At 27.7% G+C, this 22,783-nt stretch overlaps 2 protein-coding genes across 2 annotated transcripts; both read right to left on the bottom strand.

Moving 5' to 3' along the window:
- Window positions 1–10,205: 10,205 nt before the first annotated feature.
- Window positions 10,206–10,807, bottom strand: LOC111276552 (uncharacterized). Its single transcript, XM_022862299.2, has 2 exons — window positions 10,605–10,807; window positions 10,206–10,519 (listed from the first exon to the last, which is right to left on the bottom strand). The coding sequence occupies exons 1-2, from the start codon at window positions 10,675–10,677 to the stop codon at window positions 10,392–10,394; spliced, it is 201 nt and encodes a 66-aa protein (XP_022718034.1). The 5' UTR covers window positions 10,678–10,807; the 3' UTR covers window positions 10,206–10,391.
- Window positions 10,808–11,798: 991 nt separating this feature from the next.
- Window positions 11,799–15,453, bottom strand: LOC111275922 (uncharacterized). The gene is made up of 8 exons (XM_022861554.2): window positions 15,274–15,453; window positions 14,813–14,929; window positions 14,308–14,501; window positions 14,120–14,225; window positions 13,887–14,034; window positions 13,613–13,752; window positions 12,326–12,492; window positions 11,799–12,233 (listed from the first exon to the last, which is right to left on the bottom strand). The coding sequence occupies exons 1-8, from the start codon at window positions 15,338–15,340 to the stop codon at window positions 11,940–11,942; spliced, it is 1,233 nt and encodes a 410-aa protein (XP_022717289.1). The 5' UTR covers window positions 15,341–15,453; the 3' UTR covers window positions 11,799–11,939.
- Window positions 15,454–22,783: the final 7,330 nt, after the last annotated feature.

Genomic DNA, 22,783 nt, shown 5'->3' with positions numbered 1-22,783 from the left:
CTTTCATCTGTCTTTTTCGATCCCGATGTTTATGCAGACAATGTACACACTTTGGGGTGATGATACCAACATCGTGATTTGTATTTAGACAAAAGTACTCTGAAATATATAAATGAAAAATATCTTGTCTACTTGTTTTATTTGTTCATCGGTAGGAAAAATAATATGTGAAGGAGAAATTCATGAAACAATTATATTAAATAAAATAAAATGAGTGCTTAAATTCGTACCCAAGATCATAATATGCTACTATAGTTTTTCACTTAAAAGAAATATTCATGATGACATTGAATCTAATTTTGTACTTCAACTATCACGGTTGCATGGAGTGGTTTTATCAACTAGTCAATCAAAATGAAATACATCATTACAAATTGTTTTATCAACTTGAATGAATGTTATATCCGGAATTGATTAAAACATCATGCTTATAAATAATAATGGACAAACTTAAAAATTAGAATCGGTTAATTTGATGTACATATTCTCATCAAATGGATTCTCTTTTTCTACATTAAAGAACTTGTTAAGGATTTTTAGGATCTTAAAATATGAGTTAATATATCTGCCAAACTAGCTAGGAAATAATCAAATGGAGTAACGTGATTCAGTTTGAGTAAATAATGTTATATTTGGAGAAGTGAAAAGGAAATAAAGCTGATTTTGAAGTTATGGGAATCATTTCCAAGTAGTAGTACTTGGAGTAATTAATGCCATTGCTGAAAGTGAAACACTGAATAAAGCAAATCGCATAAAAAAAAAAATAGCTTGAAAGGTAAACCAATCCAAAAATTTAAAAACCAAAATATTTTAATTTGGTGTGATTTCCTTCAAACCAATCCAAATCAGTGAGAATATTAGGTTTTTTAGTTTTAATTGTTATTAACATGTTGGATATTCTTGGTTTTTATAAGTATAGTTTTTCTATTGGTTTTGTGGTAAATTGATGTTGGTGAGTGTTGGTTGATTTTTTTTAAATCTTTACCATTATTTAATTCCTCAAGTAATCAAAGAATAATTTTCACCCTTGGTACTTATCCGTAAGAATGAGAATATTCGTAAAAAAAAAAAAAAAGTTTTGATAATTTCCAGATTAAATCCACCCCTAAGTACATAAAAAGCAATGATAGTAGTATCAAAAGGTAACTATAAACTCTTGAAAGGTAAAACGTTAAAATTCATCAAATTAAATTCGAAATAAAATCAAAAGAACCCAACTTAAAATAACTCAATTGAAATCACTTCCACAATTGACACCACCTAATACTTTCTCATCCCTCGACAAAAAAAAAAAAAAGAACAAAAAAGAATAAATAATCTCTATCGTAGAATCCTTTATCATCCTGTTTATCAATGGATTCGATAATTAGGTCAGACCTCATGAAAAAGAATCACTGAAATCTAATAAGTCTAAACAATCTTGCAAAAATATTGTAATGGCGGCCTAACGAAAAGGAAAATACTTTCAAAATTCTTTGATCAGCTGGTTATTTAGTTAGGTCAAAACCCAGAACCGACCCTGACCCCTAAAAGAAAGAGCAGATTGAAAAGCCTATAAATTATGCAGCCTGAAGTCTACAAATTAGGCTCATTTCAACAAGGCTTTGCTTTTTCAAAGAGAATAATTCTGAAAAATAATTATATGAATACTACAGGCTAGGCTCAAAGCTGAAGAAGTAGTAAAATAGAAAATTAATTTAGTAATTTCTTAAAAAAAAAAAGGATAGGATAGGTTAGAAACCTTTAGATTTCAGAGATAAGGACGGCTAGAATTTATGCTAGAAAGCTAGACCTTTCTTTTATGATGAAAACAACATCGTCCTTCACGTGACTTTTCACACAATTTCTTAGCTGACATTTTTTCGAATTGCTGCATGGGAAGCTCCCCTACACAATTAGAAAGGCACAAGCCAAATAGTGTACAGGAGGGGTCAATCGACGAGGTGATTTCAGTCGAGTTATTTCGAGTTGGGTTTTTTAAGTTAAAGAAAATTTCGAATTGATTGAAATTTAAATCATTTTGATTTCAAAAATTTTAAATTTGATAATTAAATTATTTAAATTTGGTTCGGGTTTAATTTATTAAATTTTAAAGTTAAATTATTTAATTTTAAATTATTTTTTATTAAAATTTTAAGTTATTTGATTCATTTACAAATTAAATTAATTTAAAATGAGTTAATTCGATTTAAATTAAATAAATTCAAATTTTTAATTTTTTTATCATATTCAATTGAATCGGGTTTAAAATCAAGCGGTTTGGATAACTATCTATTTATATATATGACTATGGGTCCAAATGGAAAATTATAGTTAATTTGTTAGGGGTCAAAATCCCAACCAATTGGAAAGGATGAGAAAAAGTTGAGTACACTTAATAGTAGTTCGTGATCTTTTTACAAAGTTTCATTTTCATTTCATCTAACATCAAATTGTACCACTGAAATTTAGATAAAATTTGTTAGGTGTATATCCATCAAAGTGGACAAATTTCGTCAATATCTTATTCAAATTCTGATGAAGTATTGATGAATTTGAAAAAAAATCAAGCACTTTAGATCACAAGTGAAAATTGAATCTTAACAAAACCATCATGAAATTATAATGGTACAATTTACTCAAAAAAATTGCTAATGACATTTATTTTAGGATATATGAACTCTCGTTCATGTACGCGAGTCCATTATTATTGTAAACACTTAATTTTGTTGAGATTAATTTGAGTTTATTCGATTTTTAAACTTGATTTGAATGTTTTGATTTGAACCAGCTGAAGTGTTTAATTGAATTAAGTTTGTTTGAGCTTGCCTCGGATTAATCTTTCTTTGACCGTTTTACATGAATTAAAGTCCAATTTAATTTAATTTTGGATCAATCCAAAATTCAATCACTTGGACTTCAAAGCCTAATTGAAATCTAAAGTTCAAAATTGAGCCTAAATTAAATTTTAAGGCCCAATATTATTATATCAAAATTAATTAAATTAATAAAAAATGAGTTAAATAAAAATTCTCGTTAAAAAAAAAAGTGAAAAAAAAAAAGGTTTTCTGCCATGGTAGCCTTTCTCTCATCCCTTTCTTTATATTGCTTTTACAAAGTGGACAAACTTCGTTAATATCCTATTCAAATTCTAATGAAGTATTGATGAATCACGAATGAAAAAAAATCAAGCACTTTAGGTAATAAGTGAAAATTGAAATTTAACAAAACCATCATGGAATTATAATGGTGCAATTTACTTGAAAAAATTGCTAATGACATTCATTCTAGGATATATGAACTCTCATTCATGTACGCCAGTCCATTATCACTGTAGACATTTTATTTTATCTAGATTAATTCAAGTTTTTTCAGTTTTTAAACCTAATATGAACGTTTTGATTTGAGCCAGCTAAAGCGTTTAATTGAATTGAGTTCATTTGAGTTTGTTTCGAATTAATCTTTTTTTTTTTTACCATTTTACATGACCTAAAGTCTAATTCGATTTAATTTTGGATCGATCCAAAATTCAATCACTTGGACTTCAAAGCTCAATTGAAGTCCAAAGTTCAATTTTGAGCCTAAATTAAATTTTAAGGCCCAATATCATTTTATCAAAATTAATTAAATTAATAAAAATTAAATTAAATACAATTTTTTTTGTTAAAAAAAAAGAGAAAAAATTAGCCAGTTGCCATGGCAGCCTTTCCCTTATCCTTTTTCCCAGATTACCTTCACAAAGTGACAAATTTGGTCAATATTTTATTCAAATTCTAACGAAGTATTGATGAACCACAAATGAAAAAAATCAAGAAATTTAGGTCACGAGTGAAAATTGAATCTTAACAAATCCATCATGGAATTATAATGGTGCAATTTACTCAAAAAAATTGCTAATGACATTCATTTTAGGATATATTAACTCATATTCATGTACACGAGTCTTTTATCACTGTAAATACTTAATTTTATCCAAATTAATTCGAGTTTATTCAGTTTTTAAACTTGATTTGAACATTTTAATTTGAGCCATCTGAAGTGTTTAATTGAATTGAGTTTGTTTGAACTTGTTTCGAATTAATATTTTTTTTACCATTTTACATAAGCCAAAGTCCAATTCTGTTTAATTTTGTTTTAATCCAAGATTCAATCACTTGGACTTCAAAGCCCAATTGAAGTCCAAAGTCCAATTTTGAGCACAAATTAAATTTTAAAACCAAATATCATTTTATCAAAATTAATTAAATTAATAAAAATTGAATTAAGTAAAAGTTATCGTTAAAAAAAAAAAAGAAAAAAAGGGTCAGCTGTCATGATAGCCTTCCCTCGTCCTCGTTCCTAGATTGTCTTCATAAAGTGGACGAGTTTCGTTAATATCTTATCCAAAATTTGATGAAATATTGATGAATCACAAAAAAACAAAAAAAATTAAGAAATTTAGGTTACAAGTGAAAATTGAATCTTAAGAAAACCATCATGAAATTATAATGGTTCAATTTACTTTAAAAAATTTCTAATGACATTCATCCTAGTATATATGAATTCTCATTCGTGTATGCGAGTCCATTGTCACTGTAGATACTTAATTTTGTTCGAATTGATTCAAGTTTGTTCGATTTTTAAACCTGATCTAAATGTTTTAATTTGAGCTAGCTGACCCCACATGCCTTAAGTAAACCTGAATCACCAAAGCCTATAGAACCACATACTTAGAGCCTCTCCTTAAAACATATAAAAGTAGAAAAAAGTTAAAAACAGCCCCTTACCTTAATGGAATTGCTCAAGAAAACACTGTCAAGCAATAAAAAAAAAACTAAAAAATACCACAAACTTTGGAAGGGAGCACAATGCCAAACACAAGTCAGAAAAGAAAGCACAAAAAAATAGAGCATGGCATTTTAAGGGGATTTAGGGCCTAAGATTTGAAGGATAAGAAGGCTAGGATGAAGGTAAACATATACTAAAGGAAAATTGTTTGGTCAACGAAGAATGGCATAAAAAGAAAAAATCATGAATAAAGATTTTAGATCTAGGAGAATCTAAATTTTTTTTGGGAAATCTAATTGAAAAAGTGAAGATATGAGGGAAAAATGAATAAAAAAAAGTTTTTTTTAGTAATTCTGACATAGGCAAGTAGGTACTAGTGCTTAGAGATAGCAGCTGGCTTGATGGTTTTCGATGACCAGAACCAATTTCTAAGTAAAAAAATGGTTGGCTGACAAAGTGTTTTGAGATAAAAGATGTTTTTTTTTTAAAAAAAAAAAAAGATAAAATGAAGTGAAAAAAGGTTGGAATTTATAATGTAAAAAAAAAATTGAATGTCGACCTAGACTTGACCCGGTATCCAATTGCTAGTTAGCCCTTCATTAGATCGAATTACAAGCGAACCAGTTCAACTTGGCTTAAATCGACCAAAATCATTCTAGACTTTAAAAAATTACCTGAATCACATTAAACCAGTCAAACTACTTCTTGGATCGTTGACAGACGTTGATCGGCCTGTTTTGGGTTTTTTTGTTTTATTTTTTTAATTTTATTACCTATTTATTTATTAATAAATATTTATGTCTTAAATCCCTAAAATAAATAAATATTTTTTAAAAATAGGAAAATTGGTGTTTTAAAAGTTAGTAAACTAAAAAAATATGTGCGTGAAAAATGTATGAAAAATAAAAAAATAAAAAATGATAAATAAAAAAGATATAAAAAATAATAAAAAGAACAAAAAATCTTCAAGGATATATGAGATATTAAAAATATTCGAGTAATGATTTTTTAAAAATTTTAGGTGAGAATATTTTTCTAAAACATTACCAAAATAATGGAGTATTTAAAAAAAATTCAATACAAATGATTTTCGTTTTCTCTTCCTTAAAAAATAATAAAAAAATAAAAAAATGATGAAAGAAAAAATGAATTCGTTTTCATAACAAAGTTATACATAATAATGAATGAATATTATTTGCATTAATTAATTTTTTTAATTGAGGAAAAAAATAAAAAATTTTGAAGATAAGATTCTAAAAAAGTTTTTTAAAAATTTTTAGGTGAGAAAATTTTGCTAAAACGTTGCCAAATTATTGATATATTTAAAATAATTTTCAATATAAAGTTTTGCTTATCTTTTAATTAATAAAAAAGATAAGAAATGAATTTTTATAAAAAAAAATTATTTGAGTTAGATTATAAGTGCGATTTGATTATTTGGGTTACAAATATTGATTTTGAAAATAAATATGAATCACCGAAGATGAGATTCTTGAAAAGTTTGAGTAGCAATTCTTAATATATCATTAGGTGAGAAATTTTTTCTTAATATTACTAACGTATTGAAATATTTTAAGAAATTTTCAATAATAAAGTTCTAATATATTTTTTCAAATAAAAATGAAATAATAATTTTTAAAAAAGAAGAGAAGAGAATTGTGTAAAAAAAAATGAAAGGAATGAAAAAAAATTAAAATTATGATAAAATAAAGAAAATTTAAAAAATTATTTTTTAAATATAAAAATTAAGATCACTTAAAAAAAAAAGGTAACATGTGATTAGTTATGACTATTTTTAAAATAAGCATTGTTAATGTGCTAGTTCTAATCTTTCTTTATGTGTAATTGTAATCTCGAAATCGATTTTATTTTTTGTAAACAAAAATAATCTTTTTAATAAATTTTAAGATTTTATTAAAAGATAAATCTTTTAAGTGATTAATTATATCTAATAAAAAAAATTAATGGCTACTTTTCTAATTTTAAAATATTTAAAATTTTCATCTAACAATATTCAAAATTGTTATGACAATTACAATTTGAAATTTATAATAAATATAACATTTACTCATAAAAAAATTATTTTAAAAAAAGAGAAGAACTTTGACTTTTTACCTCGATCAAAGGACAATGACCCCGTATCGTATATGCATGGGTTGTTTGTGTTTTCATGTAAATTGACATGGGCTAAAATAATAAAAAAAAAGAAGTCCCTGAAATTTATCAATTTTATAAGTAATTATACTTTGATTATATTAAAATAAACTTTTAACTTTAAATTCACACACAAATAAACTCTAAAACTTTAATTTATATTTAATAAACCCTTATCTTTTTATTTATACCTAAATAAGTTTTTAACATAGATTAATTATTATTTGAAATAAAAATTTATTGGGATACAAATCAAAAAACAAAAACTTATTTGGATACAATAAAAATATATAAACTTATTTAAGAAAAATTAAATAATAAAAAAACTTTTTTTAGTATTTAAGCCATTTACGTAAATATGTGTAGACATCCATTATCTTCCATGCATTAAGGGCCCCCTCGGACACCCAACCAACATACCATAAATTTTATTATGAGAAAAGTGATAAATTGATCAAAAACGAACTTACATAAACTCCTCCAACAATTATAAGTCCTTGATCACACCAACCTACAGTTGATTTTCATGTTGGTGATGGGATACAAATCATGGATTTGGTGTCTACGTTGTAAAAAAAAAAAAAGGGACAAAACTGAAGGAAGCCATAGCTAGATAGAACAGAGAAATCCAAAACATTATTAGGGTTCTTCTTGTTTGACTTGATCACACATATGTTTGGTTTTCCCACCTTGACATATGACTAGTACGACCAAATTTGTCATGGGGGGCATTGTTATTTCTATTTCTCTCCTTCTCTGGACTTGTTTACTTGAAGTAATGTTATTCTCACAACCAACCCATGATTAAAATTAATACTGATCCTCATGTTTCATCTTCTTTTTGCACTCTTATCAAAACAGTTGTCACAGATAAGGACCGCCAATTTTTTTTATATATATTTAAATTATCAGAGATTCAATCTTAATTATAACTATTGATAAGTAATTACCCAAATCATAAATAAAAGATAATAATATCTTTATATCGTGAGTCATTAAATCGTAAACAGTTGTGTGATCGATTAATAAAATAATAATTTCAAAAATCAAATTTTAATTTTTGAAAAAGAAAAAAAAAACCTGAATTAGTTGGAGAAATGTAAAACTAATTATCATTAGATTGAAGTAGAATGGATAAAAAAAAAAAAGCAAAAATGAGTAATGATTACGGTAGTACACTGAGGATGTTGATTTCTGACTCTGAATGGGAGCTAGCTAAGGGAATTTCCAGCCAAAAAGGAAAAAAGAAGAAATCCTCTAAGAAACTCAGGTCTAGTGGCTGTCATTGCAGAAAGTTGAAGAGAGTTTGGTCCCTTGAAATGTGATTGAGATTGTTAGGGTAGTTGGGTTAGAGGCTATGAGAATGATTTAGCCAATGTTTCACCAAAGTCTAACAAAAGGAATCAATGGTCAGAAAACGACATTGAGTGGCACTCGCCACTACTATTTTCTTTTTACATTTTTAGCCTCAATAATGGAAGGTAAATCATCATTTCCTCCTGTCCTAATCCATGGATTAATTGGTTTTGTAGATAGGAATGTTTTATACTTGTTTCTATTGACTACCCTCATTGGTAATTATGTGAAACAAATGGAAAGGTCACTTGAGGATTTACATGTTCCAATTTGGGCATAAAATTTCACATACATTCGTTCCTCAAACAATCGGATTCAAATGTTTGGCTCAAAAAGCCTTTTTATAACTTTTCAAAAACTAAATTTATTCAATTCTCTCTTTTTCCATTTTTAGCTAATTTGGAAACCTTGTCCATGGGTGCAGGACAATAATTTGAAGTCAATAAAAACGACCCAGGCTTGCTTGGGAGGCTTCCTGGCCTAGTTACAGGTCCAATATAAAGCCAACATCTCACCAAACAGGCCCATGAATTTTCTGGACATCTGCTCATTCTCATGGCAGGTGTACTCTTCCTAAATCCAAAGTATGTAAAATCTACAAATCTACAAATACAGTAATTACAAGCTCATAATTGCTTCCTTGCAAGTTTTAATCATGCCAGAAATGTTCATTAGTTTCGGAGGTTATGATTTGATTGATGACCTATTTTTTCATCATCACCTAGACAACATGAGCTACATAAAAACTACACAAGTAATTGCATTTTGCAAACTGAAAGCAATGCAAAATAGTCATAAAAAAAGAACCAAAATTTAGTATGATGAATCTCTGTATGTTGTAGTAGTTGCTGCAGCCAAGAAAAGAACAAAAAGAAACAAGGCAGGTTTGCAACAGACAAAAGAATGATTGAGGTAGGAGCTAGAGAGGAGAGCACTGCAAGCATATTTTGCCTGGTCAGCTATTCAAATTCTTGTCAGCTTCTTATACAGAGAATTGTATGATCTCATTTGAAGTACATTTGCTTAACATGAATCTTGAATATGAAACATCAAACAAAGGGAAAGATTAAGGGGGTTTTGAAAGACGGATAATTTGCTACTCTGGATTGTCTGAAAACTAGTAAAAAGTCTCGGAGATGAAACTTAAAAGCTAGCAAAGGAAATGCCACTCAGATCATCCTCTTCAGCTGAGGAGCCAGAAAAGAGAACAACAGCTATGTATCTACTAAGGTGATTATTACAGAAAATATTAATCACAAATGTAATGAGCCAATGCAGATTCAGTGTTTAAATGGGGCCAAATACCAAAGAAATTAATGCTAGTGAATATCTACTTCCATGCAGCTTGTTCAAAGTCTAATCTCTTTCAAGTTTCAACAAAGGTTCTCATCTGATCCAAGTCATCAGATTCAATTATCAACCACCGTCACAAGAATCAATAGAACGAAGACAGATGGAAATGGAAAATTGGCATCCAAAAAGGATTTCTAAATAGTATACTTATTCAAAATATCTCCTACTCCATCCCTTTGCTAGGCTCTATAGTAGTTCCAACCTAAATCTCTCAGTTCTCATCCAAAAAAGGCTCATTCTCTTCATCCACAAACAACAGGCACCAACATCCATAGGTCATACGTGCATTCCTCATCTTCCTCAATGTAACTTCATTTCATATTTGCAATGCGGATTTCCCCTTTGTGTTTGGCTTATTTGGTTCTTTACAAGTGCTGAAAGTTCTCTCACCATTGTTCATAAATCCGTTTCCAGGACTCAAAATTTCACCAATTTTTGGCCCTTAAACGCCTATTCCTTAACATTCAAGGTTTTCCCTAATAGAATTCAACTAACGTACATAATTCATCTAAAACTCAACACCAAGCATCAAATATTGCAAGTAAATGCAATTTTCATTTAAAAATTAAAAAATTATGACAAAACATGAGAACCCATAATCAAATATATTCAGTATATGCTATTGAACCAAAATAATTAATTCATCAGTGCAAAATTTGCTACAAAATTAAAAATTTCTAGAATAAGAAATAAAAACAGAAACAATATGATGAGTGGATGACATTATCATCATTATTTGCTACAAATTTTGCATTTTTTTTCAAAATTAAAAACCTGAGAGATTATTTGATGGGTTTAGTTGCAGCATTAGCAGAACTTAAAATTTCCTGTTGCTGATGAATTTCTTGTCGTTGTTGAATCGATTTTCGCTCTAGCTCTCGCCATTTGTTAATTCCGATGGTAAAGAGAACTGTTGCAAATAAACAAATAAAGAATCAAAGCAACTTTTTTTTTTAGGTTAAAAAATAGAAAAGAGATCAATTGAAGTTATTTACATCCGGCGCCGACGAAGATGAGGAGGCGGAGGACTTTGGGGCCGGGCGGACCCGCTGCTTCTTCTGCTGTCATTTTCACTCCCTTGCCTCGGCCAAGGTTTGGGAACTGATGGTAAGCTCAGCTGAGAACTTTGAGAAAGAAATTTGGTGGTTTTTCAGTAAATAGTGATGAGAGAAAAGGGCATAGCGGGAAAAGCAGAGATATGAGTCAACGTCCGGACTTTTCTTTTCTCGCTTTGGGGTTTCCTAAACAAGCCACTATGCTATTTCTTCCCTTCACATTCTTTTTTTTTTTTTTAAGTGAAGTTATTTAATTATTTTTTATTCTAATTTAAAGTTTTTTGAATATATATTTTTAATAAATTATATAATTTTTTGGATGTATATTTTTGATAAATTATACTAAAAATATATATTATATTAAAAACATATTCGAATATTTTAAAAAAATTATATTTAAGTTTTAAAAAAAAGTCAAAAATATATTTTTTATATACATTTTAAAATTTAAAATATAAGAATTTTAAAATTTTTCAAATATACAAATTCAAAATTTTTTAAATATTTTCGATATACAAATTTAAAAATTTTTAAGATATTTTGAATTTGTAAATCCAAAATTTTTTAAAATTTTTAAAATGTAAAAAAGGGTGTTAAAACAAAAAAATAATTAAATAATTTTATTCAAAATAATTTAAGAAAAGGATAAAAGAGTAAATGATACTGCATGAATATAATTTTTTTTATAATTTAAAAATATAGTTTTAATTTTAAATCTGGAAATTAGATTTTATTCTAACTTTTTTTTTCTTTCAATTTTGATGATTATAATTTTATTTTTAATTTTAATTAAGTATTAAAAATGTATTATTCTTTTTTGCCAACAAAAAATGTATTACTAAATAAAAAATAATAAGGTTTAATTACTAAATTATTTCACCGATTTTAAAATTAAATTTTTTGGAAAATTTTTTTCAAATTCACTTAATACTATATCAATCATATAAATGCTTTAAATATTGAATCATATTATTTTTTATCATCTTTATATTTTTAATTTAGCTCACACCTTAAGTAACTTTTATAATTACCACTTAAAGTTGAAAAAAAAATTACTAAAAGTACTTCTACTCTAGTATTTTGTATTTGATTTATCCAAAAAAAAGTATTTATATTTGTATATGACGGAAAAACTGATGAAATCTCATTGCAGAATTTTTTTTTTTTTTATCTCAATTGCAGAAAGAAAACACTTCTAACATTTTTACTATAATGTTGACAATGTCTGCAAAATTATGTAGAGGAAAGGTCATCATCATTGCCTATTCCCCATTTTCAGTCCTGCTTGCTTTTAACAACATCCAGAAGAAACTGATTCAAACGCTGGCCAAATATCTTTGTAGAAAATGATTCATTGACATGCTGCCTAGCCTGTTCCCCCATTCTCTTTGCCACCTCTGGGTCTTGAATGAGTTTAGCCATGGCCAAAGCAAAGTCCTTTGCAGTTGGATCACAAAGAAATCCTGTTTCCCCATTCTTAATTGTTTCCAGTGGACCCCCACTGTTGCATGCTATAACAGGTTTGTATGCTGCCATTGCCTCCAATGGAACAATGCCAAAGTGTTCATCCTACATTGAATTGGAAATCTTTGTATGTTACAACCTACTTTTCTTTCATCAATCCAACCAATTTTTCTTGAGAATAATAGATGCTAACATACTGTCGGTGTATAAAGGACACATAGGCATTGAGAGAGCAGAGAATTCCTTTCTTCTGTTGTGCAAGACGTAAAAAAATTAACCCGATCAGCCACTCCTTCCCTCTCAGCTAAGCTTTTGAGCTCCTCCAAGTACTCAACATTTTCCCTTAGGCGTCTATCATATCCACCTAAAAAAACAGACGAAATGCATTATTTATATTTCTGTAGGAAGTAATACAATAAGAAGAAGGAGAAAGAAGGAAACCATTTATTATCCATATTAGCAACCATATTGCTCTCACATTTTTGCAGCATAAAGATGAGCACTTAAGCGAAAGAACTGGATCACAATGCTCCTTTTTCTTCTATGGAAAACCAGGTGCAACATAATTAAAGTTCTGCCTTTCCAACCTACCCATGTAATGATGAGTAAGCAGAACATGTCAAATATACCAGCCAACAAAGCATCTGTCCTATTACAATATACCCCAATGTATCAGCTGGATCTATCAGGGTTGAATGCCTATCACATTTAATCAGACTTTTTAACCTGTTTGTTTATTCTGAAAATGCAGCATAATAGCATACTGGGCAACTACAAAGATGGCCAGGACTCAACCATATCACAGCAAAATTTATTTTTTTAAACAAAAATAATACACTTATAAGTCACAAACATAGTTGAAATACTCATTCCATACAACAACACTACACTAAGCCTTATATCCCATAATCTAGGGTCGGCTGTATATAGGGTGGGCAACCAAACCCGCCCCTAGCGGGTTCCGACTCGACCCGAGCCTATAGGGTCATTTTTTTAAAAAAAATCGGATTTCGGGTCGGATAATACTAAGAAAAAGATCGGGGTCGGGTCGAGTTCGGGTTTTAGACAAACTCAACTTGACCCGACCCGATATTATATAAAAATAATTTTTTAAATTTTTTATTTAATTTTTTATTTATATAATTATATATTTAAATATTTTATATTTTAAAAAAATTTTATATTTTAAAAAAATTATATTTTAAAAAATAATATTTTATTAATTTCGGGTCGAGTCATATATAATATCGGGTTCGGGTATTAAAAAAATAAAAAATTTTCGGTTCGGGTTTGGGTTTAATGAATATAAAGTCAGGTCAGGTTCGGGGCTAGCAAAAACCCGCCCCGACCCGTTGCCAACCCTAGTTGTATTAAAGACCAGTAAGGGAATCATGTTAAGTTGTAGTTTGAATCTTCTAGCATCACTCATTTTTATCAAAATCTATCAGTCACTCGTACTACTAGTGGATGAGAAGGGAACTTGCCAGCAATTGTCAACTTAGCATCAGCCCAGTTAGAAGTTTGATGAACATTTCCTTCAAGGGACTGAAGCATCGCAAAAGCAGAAACTGCTAAATCTATGTTCTTTTTCCTTTCAAAGCGATTGATAGAGAGAAAATTCAACCTAGCCAAAGCAACAATACAAAGTTCAGAGTATGGTGGTAAGTTTTACATAATTGAAGAAATGTTTAGACATGAGATTTTAAAAATTTTCTAAGAATAAAATGAGACCAAGGGATGCACGAGCATGTTGATTACTTATAAGAATGGGGCTCATTAAACTGATCCACGTTAACTGCAGGGTGAAGAACAGCTGGTCTAATTCCTCGAGCATGAAGATGCTTGAATGTTTTTGCAAAGGTAGAAGCAGTAAATCTGCTATTGACCAGTATCAAATCAGCCATTCCTGCATCCCAATAGCAAATGAACATATCTGATGAACACTATATTACATATTCCGTGAGAACAAAGAGCCACTATGTGGAACCAACCTGTTGTCAGTTCTTCTATAAAATCAATAGGTTTCCGGTATATCCTCCTCAGAAAAGTTGTATGTTGAGCTAGTAACAAATCTGGAAAATGACAATAGAATACAACCTACAAAAAAAGGAGCTCTGCGTGAAAGAGCTATCACAGTGGGAATTCTAGATAACAATTCACAAAAATTAATTCCATATACCTTCATGGACTTTTTAAGTTTCAACAATGGGATGACAACAGAGACCTGGTCTGCTAGTATAACATCAAATGATGGCCACATGAACAGCATACAAAGTGCAACAAAGACGCAGCGCAGATATGCACAAGCAGCATGAAGACGATAGAAAATATGTCGTGGAAGGAAGTCACCATATACTGTAACTGGAAAAATACCTGGATATCCATGACGGGTTAAATGAATTTCAGTTAGACAAATGAATGACTATGAATAAAAGGTGTAATTCAAATTTCAGACATTCTTCCACTTCAACAATAGCTTCGAATTCTATGTCCTGGCTCAGCTATAGTCAAGCAGTACGCTCACTCTATTAATTTTAATAAACCATATGCACTAAATTCTCCAAATTAACATCAGTAAACAAACTATGATTTGGTCAAAAAATCATCTTCCCAATCTGTTCATCCTTAACATCACAAATAAGAAGTTAAAATTATTGAAAGAAAAGTGGGAAAAACAAATTTACCGGCGCGGGTTTCCTCAAAGCATCGATTTTTGTCATGGTGAGCTGTGAAAATATGAACATTGTGCCCAAGGGATGCTAATTCAACAGCCGCATCAACAATCAATCTTTCAGCTCCACCTTTAAATCACAACAGATGAGTAAAATCATAAAAGTTTATCCTTTTTTAATTTGGAAAAACAAAAAACGATATTGGCTATAGAACCTAATAATCTCAATCAAGATTAAGCCTTTTCCACCCAAAAATTAAACTTTGAGACCTAAAAATCCACCAAATTTTACCAAAATAAACCTTAAAAAATTTCTTTCTTTCTTTTTTGTTGATTTCTTCAATTTTTTCAGCAACCTAAAATTTTTTTTTTCATCATAAACATAAAAATTAATAAATGAACTAAGACAAACAACTGAAATTTAAAACAGAAATAAAAAGGAATAAAAGGAGAAAAAGGGTAAACAGAAATTACCAATGCCAAGATCTGGGTGTATGATGGCTATATTCAACTTAGATTTGGAGCTCTGCTTTCTCTCCATCTTATTTGCTTTCCTTCGATTACCAAAGAAGAAATAACGTTTAATTGACAAGAAAAAGAGAAAAAGGGAGAAAAACGAAGGCAGGGGTCGTAAGAGGGAGAAAGGGACAAAAAGAAATGCAAATTTTTTTTTTATAGTAAAATATTAAATGTGTTGTAATTACCAAAAAAATATAAAAAATAAAATAATGATTTGTAATATTGAGAAAATATAAAAAGAAAAATAAATGGTAAAGATAAAATCTAAAGAGAAATTATCATTTTTAAGATTTATTTTTTAATGGATTAAATTTAATTTTATAAATTTTAATTCAAATAAAAATAATAAAAAATAGAATGTTTTATAATATTTAAATTTATGATTTTTTTCAATCAAATTAAAAATTGCAATAATAAAATTACATTTATTTAAAATAATTGTAAATTTAATCTATCATTTTAAACAAAGTGATAAATTAATATTTTATCCCTAAAATAATACAAATATAAATATTTTTTTTGGATAAATCATATACAAAATACTAGAGTAGAAGTACTTTTAGTAATTTTTTTTTCAACTTTAAGTGGTAGTTATAAAAGTTGCTTAAGGTGTGAGCTAAATTAAAAATATAAAGATGATAAAAAATAATATGATACAATATTTAAAGCATTTATATGATTGATATAGTATTAAGTGAATTTGAAAAAAAATTTCCAAAAAATTTAATTTTAAAATCGGCGAAATAATTTAGTAATTAAACTTTATTATTTTTTATTTAGTAATACATTTTTTGTTGGCAAAAAAGAATAATAAATTTTTAATACTTAATTAAAATTAAAAATAAAATTATAATCATCAAAATTGAAAGAAAAAAAAAAGTTAGAATAAAATCTAATTTCCAGATTTAAAATTAAAACTATATTTTTAAATTATTAAAAAAAATTCTATTCATGCAGTATCATTTTACTCTTTTAACCTTTTCTTAAATTATTTTTAATAAAATTATTTAATTATTTTTTTGTCTTAACACCCTTTTTTACATTTTAAAAATGTTTAAAAATTTTTGGATTTACAAATTCAAAATATCTTAAAAATTTTTAAATTTGTATATCGAAAATCTTTAAAAATTTTTGAATTTGTATATTTGAAAATTTTTTAAAATTCTTATATTTTAAATTTTAAAATGTATATAAAATATATATTTTTTGACTTTTTTTTCTTAAACTTAAATATAATTTTTTTAAAATTTTTGTCGAATATGTTTTTAATATAATATATATTTTTAGTATAATTTATCAAAAATATACATCCAAAAAATTATATAATTTATTAAAAATATATATTCAAAAAACTTTAAATTAGAATAAAAAATAATTAAATAACTTCACTTAAAAAAAAAAATGTGAAGGGAAGAAATAGCATAGTGGCTTGTTTAGTTAACCCCAAAGCGAGAAAAGAAAAGTCCGGACGTTGACTCATATCTCCCCTTTTCCCGCTATGCCCTTTTCTCTCATCACTATTTACTGAAAAACCACTAAATTTCTTTCTCAAAGTTCTCAGCTGAGCTTACCATCAGTTCCCAAACCTTGGCCGAGGCAAGGGAGTGAAAATGACAGCAGACGAAGCAGCGGGTCCGCCCGGCCCCAGAGTCCTCCGCCTCCTCATCTTCGTCGGCGCCGGATGTAAATAACTTCAATTGATCTCTTTTCTATTTTTTTACCTAAAAAAAAAAGTTGTTTTGATTCTTTATTTGTTTATTTGCAACAGTTCTCTTTACCATCGGAATTAACAAATGGCGAGAGCTAGAGCGAAAATCGATTCAACAACGACAAGGAATTCATCAGCAACAGGAAATTTTAAGTTCTGCTAATGCTACAACTAAACCCATCAAATAATCTCTCAGGTTTTTAATTTTGAAAAAAAAATGCAAATTTTGTAGCAAATACTGATGATAATTGTGTTTTTAAGTGAAACATGGATATGCTGAAGTGTATTTGAAATTGAATTAATAATTAGTCAAAAATTTTTGAAATAGAAAGCATTAATTAATTAAGCATTAATAATTGGTTCGATTTCAAGGTGACTGGCTGCCCACCCCCTTTTATGGCACGTCAGATTTGCTCAACTGGATATCAAACGTCCATACATGAAAGGGTACTCTACCACCAATATTTATTTCTTTTACTTTGGTTTCTCTGTTGCTCAAGCCTAATTAAGCTGAGCTGAAAGAAAAAAATTGAGGACTAGGTTTAGATGAGTCACATCCTCATCCCATTACCCTTTTTCCACATACCCAAACAAAATAAGTAGGGAGAGGGAAAGGGAGAGGGAGAGGGATTGAAAATTTTTCAATTATTAAAGAACAAAACAAGAGGGGAGAGGGGGATTCAAAGTCTACAAGCTTGAAAGAGGAAAATGGAAACACTAGCCTTTGATCATCACCAATGTCTTTGTTGTTGGTACCTCTTTCTCTCTCTTTCTCTCCCTTTCGGAAGTCGCCCCCTTTTCAAAGTTCATAGCAGGAGATTGGCCCATTTGATTAGCCAATTAATAATCCCTTCAAGTTTGGTCCCAAGGGAGAACGTGATTTTTGGGATAAAATAAGTTCAAGCCTCCCATTTGCAACAAGAAAATGACAACAAAAGCTAAAACGGACGGAAAAACGAAAAAGATCTCTTTGTCAGTTTCCGTCAATTAGGCTGAGTTTTACACATACATCCAAAAGACTCTTCTTTTTTTTTTTTGCCCGTGAATCACCAATCATATTTTATGTCACTAAAAAAATGTAGGTTCCTTGAATTTGAAACCCTAATCTTTAACTTGGGAGACAACGTATTCATTAAACATGCATCCACAATATATATATGTAAGAAAAAATATGATTTAATATTTTCTTAAAATATTTATATTTTGTTTAATTGATGTTTTTGCATTTTGTTATTTCTTTCTTATTTTTAATTCATTTTATATTTTTTGCCTTTTACTTTTGATTAAAAAAGCAAAAAATAAAAAATAAAAGCACTGATCAAATGAATAATTTTATTCAAAACTTAATTTCATATATTCAAATGATTTTACAAATTTTCTTTAGATTCCGCTGACAATATGAAAACCCAAATAAAAATAAACAAGTTGAGCAATTCAATCCTCCATTGATCCAACAAACAATTAACTTGTCTGCTTCATTGATTTCCATTAAGTAAAAGGTAGGGAGACTTTAGTACTATACCTTAATAAAAATTATTGACAAATCTATGCACAACAATAATAAAAAATCGGGCCCATTGTTGAAGCTGATAACCATTTGGTAAAAGAAAGAATCAAGCTCTTTTGATCAGCATATACTTTTCTTTTTTTGATAGATTGATTGGATATAGCTTAAATATACATGCACTATGACATTAGCAATAGATTTTGTCATAAATTTTATTATTAATATTGATAAACTATTCTTTATTAGGTTCTTATCTAGTACTATAAGTTTGAAACTTCCAAAACCATTAATTGTTTGATTCATAATTGAATCAAACAATTTTGCTAGAAACAAGTTTGGCCCACTTTTACTTTAATTTCCTCCATATTAATTTTTTTTTGGCTAATTACTAATTTTGTTTTAGAATAAAAATTTGTTATTATTGTAGACAAGTGCATCATTTTAAAAGATTAAATTCAGACAAAATTTAAAAATATTTTTTAACATATTATAAAAATATTTTTGTTCATGTTACTATAATATATTGTAGTACACATATAACTCAACATATAACTTCTAATTAAGGTGGATTAGTTGTTAATATAGGATTTGGATATCTTTAATCGATTAAATTAAATACTTTTATAATAATTAATAAGTGAGGAATACTAGAAATTGCATGAAATTTTATTAAATTTCAAATTTTCAATGTAAGGTACGATTAAAAAAGTAATTAATTAAAGATAAGATATGAGAAAGACTTAAATAATAATCCAAAACTATTTCTTCATATATATAATAATATTTCAACTTTTACATACCAACAGATTAAAAAATAACATAATTTTATATATTGGAATCGAACCTCACTTAATATTAAAGAAAATTTAAAATTTAAATCGTTAATTCATATAATTATTTTTTAAAAAATAATATTTAATAAATTTAAAATTTAAATCTCAATACTTATAATTATTTTTTTATTTTTAAATTTTGACTTTTTTTATTAAAAAAAAAACCAATTTAAAGTAAATGGTTGTGAATTAATCATAGAAATTAATGGCTTATCCATTTGAGGGCAAAATGTCAAAGTTGTTGGTGGTGAAGGACCCGAAGCCTATTCAAAAGTGGGTCCGAAGAATTGATAGGTGAATAAAGTTTAACCATTTTTAACAAGTCTTTTTTCTTTTGTTTAATTTTCCAACTTGAGCATCAATTTGACTATAGCCTTTCGACATTACAATTTTTTTTTTTTGAAGGATCCACCTTCAAAGAAAGTATTCATGATACATGTGTTTAACATCAAATCTTGGAAAAAAAAAATCAAAATGCCTGTAAAGGATAACCATATAATTAAATTAAATTTCTAACCATTAAATTTTGTTACCCTTTCTAATTTGGTACAATTAAGAAAAGTAGCTTGTCATCAATGTTACTTTGTTCTCTTTTTTCCTCTTCGTCCTTTTTTTTTTTTTTTCTCTTTTTTCACCCTTTTAAGGCTTTATTCCCCTTATTTCTTTATCCAATTATTTTTAGAAGTGTAAATGATACATTAATACTCATAAATTATTCGGATTCGATTCGAAAAAAATTCAAATTCGGTTCGATTATTATCGAGTTGAGCTCAAGTTCGAGTAGCTCGACTTATTGATCTAGCCGAATTCGAGTATTCTTATATCCGACTCGAGTAACTCGCGAGCCTAATCGAGCTTTTATATTTAAATATATTTTTATTATATTAGTTAATAAAATATTTCGAGTTCGAGCATGAATAATCGAACTCTTGTCGAGTATACAAATCGAGCTTATTTTTACATATTAATCGAACTTAATCGAGCAAGCTCGAGTAGCTCGATTTCGATCACGATTCGAGTTCGAACTTGAAAAATAAAATTCGATCGAGTTCGAGCATAGTATCAAGCCCCGAGTTGTGAGTCAGCTCGAACTCGAATTTTTCACTATTTAACTCGACTCAGCTCGATTACACCTTTAGTTATTATCCTCTTTATCATAAGATAGTGAAATATAGATAGAAAAAAAAATGAAGGTTGTCTAGCTAATAAAACTATATAATAAATGAATTTGTTCGTATAAATATTATTGGATTGTACATAATACGAAATATTATCTGTTTTAGACATTTGATGTAGCTTTCTTTATAATTTTATCTTTTGAATGCTTTGAGAGGAGAAATGTGGTCGATACTTATAATATCGTTGTCGAATCATTGGCTATTAGATGGTAGATCCTTTCTCTCTCAATACGGACCCCTGATCAATTAATTACATTTGAAGTGTATACAAAAATTATACACACTCATAAATTAAATGGAGACACAAAAGGTTTAATTTACACAAATACATATTATTCCTACCTTATTAATTAAAGATACAAAACCATAAGTCAATTAATAACTGAAAAATTAACAATAAAAAAAAAGTAGACACCAAACTTCATTTGAATGATCGATAAAAATACTAACAAGTGGTTGATTCAATCGGTTAATGTTTTTTTTTTTAATGAAAAAGTCTTTGGTTCGAGTTTTATCAGTAGTCATTTGTTGAGATCATCTTGAATGCACGACCTGCAGTCATCTGTCTTAAGTTGTTAGGTACGTCACATCTTATCCTGACCTAAGAGATTGAGTAATCTATCTACTTTTATATTTTTCTTACAAAAAAAAATGATCGATAAAAATAAATTTTCGTTTTATTATTTCAATTTGAGATTGAACCTTGATAAAAATAAAAAATTGATAATGTGAAGATTGGGATTTTATAACAATGTGCTATGGTAAGTTATTTCAATTTTAAATTGATCAGATATATATTCTATATAAATTAGTTAATTTGCAGGAAGAATCTTAAAAATATTAAATTTTCTTGATTCCTAACAGTTGAAGGACCATAAACATTGGTACGATATGTCTGGTGAGCTTTTAAAATATGTTATTAATTCCAGCATATGGCTTGATTGCCATTTGCCACTCACTATTAATAACAAAATTAAAACCAAATGTCATGTGTTTTTTTTTTTTTTAATTTGTTTCTTGAAAATTAAAAAAAAAAAAAAACGGAAAGCAAGCTATCTTAGGAATTTATTAAAATTTTTCATTGATTAAAATTACAAGTAAATTTTTCATTAGGAATTTTTTTAGTAAATAAGAGATCGTTATATGAGGATAAAAACATTAATTACATGTATTAAGATTTAAACTCCAAACTTATTATATATTATTTTTTAAAGGTAACAATGAATCAATTGAGTTAAATTTTAAATTTTATTAAAAATTATATATATATATATATATATAGAAAAATCAATTAACCAACAAATAAAAAAAATAAACAAACTGAATAAAGTTGGACTAATGTTGGATATCTTAATTATTTTTGTTTTTAGATAAAAAGAAGTGATCATATATCCTAATTATTTTGTATGCTAATGATGTGCTCAACACTACTAATTTTGTTTTTTTTTTTTTTCACATATATGTGATATATTAAATTATCTAATTAATTGTAGTCCTTTCTCAGATAATAAAATTTAATTCTTTTTCATCTAAAAATTCAAATTCAAAACTTTTGTAGTAAAATGGCACGTCCTAACTATCAGCATATTTGACAATGAAGCCTTAGCTTAGTGGTAAGGAAAAAGTTTCAAAATTTTGAGATTTTAGGATCGAGTCTCATTGTATGTAAGTTTAATTCAATTTTATATTAAAATTATCTAGTTATATTTTAGTTTGTTTGGTGGTTTGTTTATTTAATTATTCAATAATTTTTTATATGAAAGTAATACTTGATTATGATTATAATTTATAATTATAATTTTATTAAAAAAAAACTATTGGCATCTCTCATTATAATCTAAGGCGAAAGTTTCCATTGTCAAAATTTTCAATTTTTTAAGCTTAATATGTAATTTGATCCTTAAATTATATCATTTTTTATGATTTGATGTTTATAAAAAAAATTTTATGATATAGTACCCAAAATTTCATTATGACATATATGCCCCCATCCTCAATTGTTAATAATTTGTTGATGTGGTAAGAGGTTAATAAATAAAATCATGACACATGCTGTATTTTCATCAGTCAACATCTATCATGTCATTATTTTATTTAATGTTATTAGTTAACAGTTCAAAATGCTTGATGGAAACCAAATTAAGGTACCAAATTGTAAATTTGTTTTTTAAGTATCAAAAAATGAAAAGTGATATAATTTAAAGATTAATTTATAAATTAACCTTTTATTGGTTTAACT

This window comes from Durio zibethinus, chromosome 25 (genome assembly GCF_047325235.1).
Source record: "Durio zibethinus cultivar Kanyao isolate XHJ-2024 chromosome 25, ASM4732523v1, whole genome shotgun sequence".
In the NCBI taxonomy this organism is placed as follows: Eukaryota; Viridiplantae; Streptophyta; class Magnoliopsida; order Malvales; family Malvaceae; genus Durio; species Durio zibethinus.
This window is presented reverse-complemented; position numbering and strand designations above follow the sequence as displayed.